The 8,804-nt window shown below is 38.9% G+C and overlaps 1 protein-coding gene across 2 annotated transcripts in view; it reads right to left on the bottom strand.

The window, feature by feature from the left end:
• Positions 1–1,155: 1,155 nt before the first annotated feature.
• Positions 1,156–8,804, bottom strand: part of PIAS1 (protein inhibitor of activated STAT, 1) — a 138,251-nt gene continuing 130,602 nt past the window's right edge. For both annotated transcript variants that reach the window (XM_011968670.1, XM_011968664.1), the window contains 2 exons: positions 7,478–7,515; positions 1,156–3,299 (listed from right to left, as the gene is read on the bottom strand). In XM_011968670.1, coding sequence (XP_011824060.1) covers positions 3,006–3,299; positions 7,478–7,515 — 332 coding nt within the window. In that variant the 3' untranslated portion in view covers positions 1,156–3,005. The remainder of the gene's footprint in view (positions 3,300–7,477; positions 7,516–8,804) is intronic.

The raw sequence follows: 8,804 nt of genomic DNA, 5'->3' as shown, positions 1-8,804 counted from the left end.
GTCTACATAATTAGTAAAGCAATTTTAATGCTCAAAATAGTCAACCAAGCGTGGCATGGTTCTGGTTCAGTTTTTTTTTTTTTTTAAAGATGTATCCAATAACGCTCACAAAGTAATTAAAAGCCACTTTAACCCTGCTAGTCAAATAGCTATTTTATCAAAGATGTGTGCATACAGATGTAAATATACACACACACACAGTACTGTACAGAAACAAACATATGCATACCTACTATGAATGGCCAAGGCAAGGGGGATAATGGCAACTTGACTAGATTCTGAGAACTGCTATTTGTCCACAGATAGCATGTCAATGTTGGCATGGGCTGGGGAGTGAGGGTAGCCTAAGAAAAAAAGAGATGAAGTGACTCTGTGCTTTTCTTTAAACTTAGGAGTTAAAGACATAGTACATGACTCTACTAGTAATTAGTAGAGATCATGAAGTGTGATTGATATTGACCATGAGGCCAACAGAGTGACAACTATTACTTAATGCAACAATTTGGAAAGTCAACAACTGATGGAAACAAACTCCTCACAGGGTGGAATGAACTATAATTAAGACAACTTCTGAATGGCTAGTTTCTCCTGTGGACACATGACCAAAACCACTGAAACCACTCTATGTTTATTTCTCCCTATTACCTGTTCTTCTCTTAGGTTGGTAAATGTGGGACACTGAGGGAAATAAACCTTCTCTACAACTGGACAGAAGAACGTAGAGGGATATGTTTTCCACTGGATCATTCAAACAGTTTGTATAATTCAGCATCATACACAAAGTTATTGATCAGAATTTTGAGACCACTAACAATGACACATAAAAAAACAGGAAGAAAACTATTCATTTTACCTAAGACAGCTGAATTAGTAAAAATGTTTCCTAAAGCAATGTAAAATCAGAAAACAAACTCCCCACAATTTTAGTAATTTCTACCCCAGTCCAAATTTAGACACAAATTATGGTACTATTAGAAATTAGCCTAAATTAATATGACATTTGCTCACTGTAATACCAGATTCATTAAAAAACGTAACTGTTTCCTGGTTAACCGACAATCTGTTTTGTTTTTTTTATTGCAAATTGTTTTATGACTATAACTCAGCCATTTGTGTGTGGAATACACATGCGTAGGGGAAGACTATGAAACTCACTTGTTACTCACACACAGTTTATAAATACATATATACACACACACATATACATATCAACACCAACTTTTTTTTCCAAAATTCAAGTCAACAATTTAGTGGCAGAGAGATGCTATAAAAACATTATTTTTAGATGCCACACAGTCATGAGAACCATTAATTTTATCATACAACTGAAGTACAGCCATCTTGAATTCTACCTGGATTAAAGTAGATCATTTTGTTACCAATGCAAGGTTTAAAACTACAAATGTATACACAAAGGTGGTCCTTCATCAACTCTGAGAACATTAACAGTTGTGGTAAGAAAATCCAGTCTGGAAAAACGGCAATCATTATGCCCCTTCTTTATGTTTTCTGTTAAACCTGCTTTCTCAATCAACTAAAAAATATTTTCCACACCTGAGAACATCATACCTTCTCTGATGAGGATTTTGGAACGTAAGTAGAACCACTTTTCCTTCCCTCCAACTCATATTTCTCTCCTGAAAAACAGTTTTCAATATATTTACATGTTCCATTATGAATAAGAGTAGATCAGACTGATCCATGAATTCTAAAAAAATGACTTTCCTATGTCATACTTGTTAAAAGGTGAAGAAAAAGATAAACAAGGTAGATATGCCAAGAAAATAGGTATACTCAGAACCAAAGAGTAAAAATGACTAAGGGTCAAACACATCTTGAATTTCAACTGTTTATCAAATAGTAGACTTCTACAAAAATGTGGTGCATTGTACTTTCCAAACAATTTATTTTTAGAATAACTGACTGTTTATCTTTCTTTTTGAGGTGATGTAACATTACCTCTGTCAGCTGCACAAAACACCTGACAGGGCTTTCTAAGCTATTTTTACTTCCTACTTTGGTATGAAGATCTTACATGAAAAATTGTTACTCTGTGGCCAAAAAAAGCAGGTATTCACAGACTTGGTTTAAATACACAATACTGGCAATCCAGATTTAGAATAAAGAACTAGACTAAAGTGTATTATTCATAGTTCGGCTAAGCCTACTCCTTACCCAGACAGCTTTATTCCAATATCTCTAAAACATATTCTCAGGGGGTACAGAGCAAATAAGAGAATATGTGATGGAGAACATGCAGTTAGGATAGTTGATAAAGATGCTCACACGTGAGTTCAAGACCTTCAAAGCACTTTGAAAGAAGCAAGCAACTGATTATATTAACTGAATGCACACTCGGGAGGAGAGGGAACACTGATGACAGAAAAATACATACAGACGCACACAATGAACACACACCCACGAGCCATGTCCTGAAAATACACAGGGAATGCAGCGGGACAGATGAGCTTTATAACTTAAGGCTGGATAAAATATGCACACACACACAAACAGAATCCAAGTCTGTCGTTTTCAGAAAATGGAAATCAAACTATCCCCCCAACCCCCTCCCCACAACAAAGAAAAGCCCACAATTTAAAACTTCATACATGCAATTCCTTTTCTGTTATTGCAAATAAAATAATGCCATTGAAGTAAAATAAAACCAAAACCATAGGACAAATGATGAAAAATCTTCAGAATCCAGAAAAAAATGAGCTGAAGGTGGTTTGTGGGTGCTTGTTTTTTCTTTTTTCTTTTCTTTCCTTTTTTTTTTAAACAAGTGTTTTTATCACACAGGCAGTCTTAGATTTATATACAAAAGTAAAACTGAAAATATAGTTTTGTTCTCTGTACATTTCTTTTAATTTTTTCCCTAAAAAAAGGAAAAAAACACGCTTGTATACTTTTCTAAACAGAGTAAGGTAAAACAGAGCACAAAGTTCTCTTCTTTCTGCCAAGTTCATTTGATCTGGGGTGGGGATGGGAGCAGCAGGGCCTGGGAATCAGTCCAGTGAAATAATGTCTGGTATGATGCCAAAGATGGATGCCGTGTCCGTGCTGCTCCTGTTTGTGACAGTGTGGCTATGGCTCTCCCTTAGGCTGTTGGAAGAAACCAGGCTGCTGTTACTGCCACTACTGCTGCCATTGGTGGTTGGCAGAGAAGTACTGCCTCCTGCACTTAACTGATCAAGAAACATCTGTGAAGAGGTATATGGAAAAAACCGAGACGAGTGTAGGAGGTCTTGATCATCTGAAACTGCTGCTGCTGCAGCGGCAAGCAAGGAGGTGTTGTAATGCTAGGGAGGGGAAACAAAAGACACAAAAATGTTAATTATACTTCTAAATTAAAACATTTTCTCCTCAGCAGAACACAGCCCTACATTTAAGACAGTCTGAGTATCTAGGGTTTCTGAAATATTTACTAAGACATTCTGCAAAATCAAATGATCTTATGTAACGACTGGAGCATTGATCTTGGGAAGACATTTTTGTATCTGAAACTGGAGGAAAAACAAAATAAAAATTTCATTGTTTTTTGTTTTAGTTTGTATTGCAAGCAATTATCAATTCTATTTCCTAAGAAGCATACGCTCAGAAGCAGCGGGAGGGGCAGACAGTCCACCCTTTTGCTAGTAAGGAGATACTTAGCCAAGAAATCTATCAGTCAATATGACTCACTGCCCAGTTTCTTTATAAAACAGTACTGGAAACCAAGACACTGTTTTTACTATACACTCAGGCACCACTGAAAGAAAGAATTTTTATTTAAATTTTAAAGCCATAATAATGGGTATGATTACTCTGAAGTTTTCCAAGGAAATTTATTCTTTCTCTCGGCTACACATTATACTTTTAAATACAGTCATGCGTCGCTTAACGACACGGATGTGTTTTGAGAAATGCATCATTAGGCGGTTTTGTGGTTGTGAAAACATCAGAGTGTGCTCGCACAAACCTAGATGGTAGAGCCTACTACACATGTAGGCTGTGTGGTCTGGCCTACTGCTCCCAGGCTACAAACCTGTACAGCATGGTATTGTGCTGAATGCCATAGGCAACTGTAACACAATGCTAAGTATGTGTGTATCTAAACATAGAAAAGGTACAGTAAAGATACGGTATAAAAGATAAATAAATAATACACCTGTACAGGGCACTTACCATGAATGGAGCCTGCAATACTGGAAGTTGCTCTGGGTGAGCCAGTGAGTGAGTGGTGAGTGAATGTGAAGACTTAGGACATTACTGTACACTACTATAGACTTTATAAACACTGTACACTATGGCCACACTAAATGTGTTAAAAATATTTTTCCTTCTTCAATAATAAATTAACATTAGCTAACTAATTTTATTAACTTTAATTTTTTAAAACTTTGGTAACAACACTTAATTTAAAACACAAGTACATTGTACAGCTGTACAAAAATATTTCCTTCCTTATATCCTTATTCTGTAAGTTTTTTCCATTTTTAACATTTTAAAATATTTTTTACTTTTTAACTTCTTTGTTAAAAACGAAGACACACACATTAGCCTAAGCCTACACAGGGAGATCAGGGTTGTCGATGTCACTGTCTTCCACCCGCACAGCTTGTCCCACTGCATGGTCTTCAGGGAAAATAGCATGCATGGAGCTGTCATTTGCTATGACAACAATCTTCTGGCACACCCACTGAAGGACCTGCGTGAGGCTCTTCTTAAGGAGGTGTCACTCTTTTCAGAAATATGTCCATGGTGTTTTGCTTGGTTTCTTTCTTTTTTTATCATAGATTTGCTTGTAAGTAGATAATGTACCACAAACATTCCTCTCTATTAATGAGAACCTTTCATTGTTAGGACCCGTTTTTGTTTTTCTTTTTCTGAGATGGAGTCTCGCTCTGCCGCCCAGGTTGGAGTGCAGTGGCGCGATCTTGGCTCACTGCGACCTCCGCTTCCCAGGTTCAAGCGATTCTTCTGCCTCAGCCTCCCAAGTAGCTGGGATTACAGGTGTATGCCACCACACCCAGCTAATTTTTGTATTTTTAGTAGAGACGGGGTTTCATCATGTTGGTCAGGCTGGTCTCGAAATCCTGACCTCATGATCCACCCGCCTTGGCCTCCCAAAGTGCTGGGATTACAGGTGTGAGCCACCACATCCGGCCAGGGCCCGTGTTTTTAAATTTTTTTTTTTTGTTTTTTTTGAGATGGAGTCTTGCTCTGTCGCCCAGGCTAGACTGCAGTGGCACAAACTCAGCTCACTGCAAGCTCCGCCTCCCGGGTTCATGCCATTCTCCTGCCTCAGCCTCCCGAGTAGCTGGGACTACAGGTGCCTGCCATCATGCCCGGCTAATTTCTTTTTGTATTTTTTAGTAGAGACGGGGTTTCGCCGTGTTAGCCAGGATGGTCTCGATCTCTTGACCTCATGATCTGCCCGCCTCAGCCTCCCAAAGTGCTGGGATTACAGGCATGAGCCACTGCGCCTGGCCTTAAATTTTTTAAGGAGCTTGTTGAGGTCTGCAAAAGCTTCTGCTAAACCCTTCACTGTGAATTTTCTTGGCGGTTCTTTCTTTTTGTCTCCTGCAGTTTCCTTTTCTCTTGCACCTTCTGCAGCTACGTCTTCCTGTTCCAGTTCCAACAGATCCTCATTAATCAATTCCTCAGGAACCACCTCTAGGAGCTTCTCAATGTCATCCTCATCCATATCTAGGTTAAAGTTGTTTGCCATCTCAACCACAGCCTTGTTGATTTCTGCAACCTCTTCATCTTTAGCAGATTCTTTGAAGTCATGAACAAACTTCTTCAGTGTCTTCTAGATGTCATTCACATACTCCTTGGTGACACCACTCCATGCCCAAGCAAGGTTCTTGATGCAGTCATAGCTGTTGTAAACCTTCCAGAATTGCATCAGTGTCTTCTCAGTGTTTTTCAGTTGCAGCAACAGCCTGGGCAAGGATCCTCCTCAGGATCTTTTAATAGGCCTTAAAAGCTGCTACAACTCCTCCTTGATTCACTGGTTGGATCAAAGATGTGGTACCTGGAAGGAGACACAACACTGTGATATTGGGATGAAGATCACCAATCAAATGAGGATGTGTGGGAGTATTATCAACAAAAATCATAATCTTGAAAAGTATGTTACTTTCTAAATAGTACTTCTCCATTTTGCTGGCATAGCAATTCAGGAGGACATCCTGGAAGAAGAGCTGAGTCATCCATGACTTCTTATTGCTCGTGTAGTACATGGGCAGTGTGTGCTTGCTGACATGCTTGAAGGCTCTGGAGTTCTCACTGTACCAGATCACAAAGGGTTTCAATTTGTAACCTGCAATACTGCCCCAAGCGAGACTGTTATCTAGTCCTTAAAAGCCTTGAAACCTAGCATTGACTTGGCTTCTTTATGGATGAAAGTCCTTTCAGGCATTCATTTCCAGAATAGGGACGTTTCATGCATATTGAAAATTTGTCTGGCCAGTAATCTTCCTTCATAATCAGCTTATCTAGAGTTTCCAAAAATTCTTCAGCTGCCTTCACATCTGCATTTGCAGACTCTCCACTCACTTTGATATTACATAATGAATAATGATTCTTGAATCATTTAAACCACCCAGAGCTAGCAGTACATTTAACACTGTTGTTGGGTCCAGTCTTAAATTCTTTAAACATTGCGAACAAACTTTTGCTTTGGCCATGATCATTATGGTGCTGAGAGGGATATGTTTCTTCGTCTGGTCTTCCATCCAGGTCACTACAAGTTTCTCCATATCTGATACAGGCCCTTCTCAAATTTTTGTTAGTCTTGTTGCCTTCAATGAAGCAGATCCTTTAACAGCTTCTGTCACTTTGTTCTTGTTCTTTAAGACTGTGGCTATGGTAGAATGGGACTGCCTGACTGGTGAGCAATAACCATCACTGATCTTCCACCTTCATTGTCCTTAATCACTTTTAATTTTTTTGCCATGTCAATCACTCGATGTGGCCTCTTACTGGCAACATTAGCTGTGGATTTTGTATGCTTAGGGGCCATGATGAACAAAACAAGACAAGATTTAATCAAGCACAAGAGGAAATGATGCAATCAAGAGATACGGCTAACTGGGATGTATGAGGCTGTCCTGGAGTAACACTGCACACTGTTTTACAGCAAACTTAAAAAAAAAAAAAGTAGAAGATGTACACTCTAAAATAACAATAAAAAATAAAGTAAATGCATAAACCAGTAACATAGTTGTTTATTATTATATTGTACATAATTGTATGTGCGATACTTTTACATGACTGGTGGCATAGGCTTGTTCACACCAGCATCACCACAAACACGTAATGCCTTGTGCTACGATGTTACCATGGCTATAATTGATGTAGGAATTTTTCAATTCCATTATAATCTTATGGAATGCATATATGGTCTGTCATTGACCAAAATGTCATTATGCGGCACATGACTGTATTTTTAATGTACAATTAAAGTAATAGTAAATTTTTCATAACATACCTGATTGTCTCCTGATAAGAAAGGAAAGAAATCTAATCCTGTGGAAGAAAAAATTATTTCAGTTAAAAAAAAAAAAGGAAAAACTCTTCCAAATGCCCCAATACTTCAAAAACAAATACAAGTCTTAAATGCTATGTCACTCAGCATTTTATTTAAACATGAAGAGTTGAGCTAAACGCTTTATGTCTCTCCCATCTTTAGATTACTAAGGCTGAAAACTAAGCTTTGGCAATGATTTGCCTTCTCTGTGACCCCATTTGGGGGACTGAGGCCACGATCACTCTGTCAGATTTAACACTGATCCTTAACCTGGCATAGTACTTTTTAACAAATGCTCTCATGGACTCCTCTTAAGGAAACTTTCAATCTACTCTCAAAGTTACTCCTCACAAGCACTTCATGAAGTATGTAATTATTTTTGCCCTCATTTTGCAGGTGAGAAAGTTTGAAGTTGAAAGAGTTAGGTTAAATAAGTTGTAGCACTGATTTTTCTTTCTTAAATTTTGCTCACTTGCTATCAGATTCAACTGACAGACTGCAGTGGCACGAGGGGAGAAGAGATTTGAGTGCCTGAAAACTGGCTATTACATAAGAAGGAATAGCCCTGATACCTGGCTGCTGAGGATTCACTGCAAGCAGTCCCCTTCCAATTAACATTCTTTTCTAGATCACCCAATGTGTAATGCGATGAAGAGCAAGTAAACAGGCATGAATTAAATGCTTCACTGTGATATCTAAACTTGGGGAAAAGTAAAACACGCAGATGTAGATAAATATATTACAACATCACAGATACTCTGGGCATCTACTCACTGTCTACATTATAACCAATTACAACATGAGGGCTTACAAAATGCATAGCACTGTTGTTCTTGATAGTGACAGTGCGTTTCATACATGTAGAAAAAAGGTATAGAAAGATATCTAACCAACTGTTAAGAGTAGCTATAACTGTCCAGATGCGGTGGCTCACGCCTATAATCCCAGCACTTTGGGAGGTGAAGGCAGGCGAATCACCTGAGGTCGAGAGTTTTGAGACCAGCCTGACCAACATGGTGAAATCCCGTCTCTACTAAAAATACAAAATTAGCCAGGCCAGGCACGGTGGCGTGTGCCTGTAATCTCAGGTACTTGGGAGGCTGAGGCAGGAGAACCTGGGAGGCAGAGGTTGCAGTGAGCCGAGATTGTGCCATTGCACTCCAGCCTGGGCAATAAGAGCAAAACTCCAACACACACACACACACACACACACACGGCAATAAGAGCAAAACTCCGACACACACACACACACACACACGGCAATAAGAGCAAAACTCCGACACACACA

The sequence above is a fragment of the Mandrillus leucophaeus genome, unplaced genomic scaffold, assembly GCF_000951045.1.
Source record: "Mandrillus leucophaeus isolate KB7577 unplaced genomic scaffold, Mleu.le_1.0 Scaffold12, whole genome shotgun sequence".
NCBI classification, from domain to species: domain Eukaryota; kingdom Metazoa; phylum Chordata; class Mammalia; order Primates; family Cercopithecidae; genus Mandrillus; species Mandrillus leucophaeus.
Note: the sequence above shows the minus strand (reverse complement) of the source record. Positions and strands in the feature narration are given on the sequence as shown.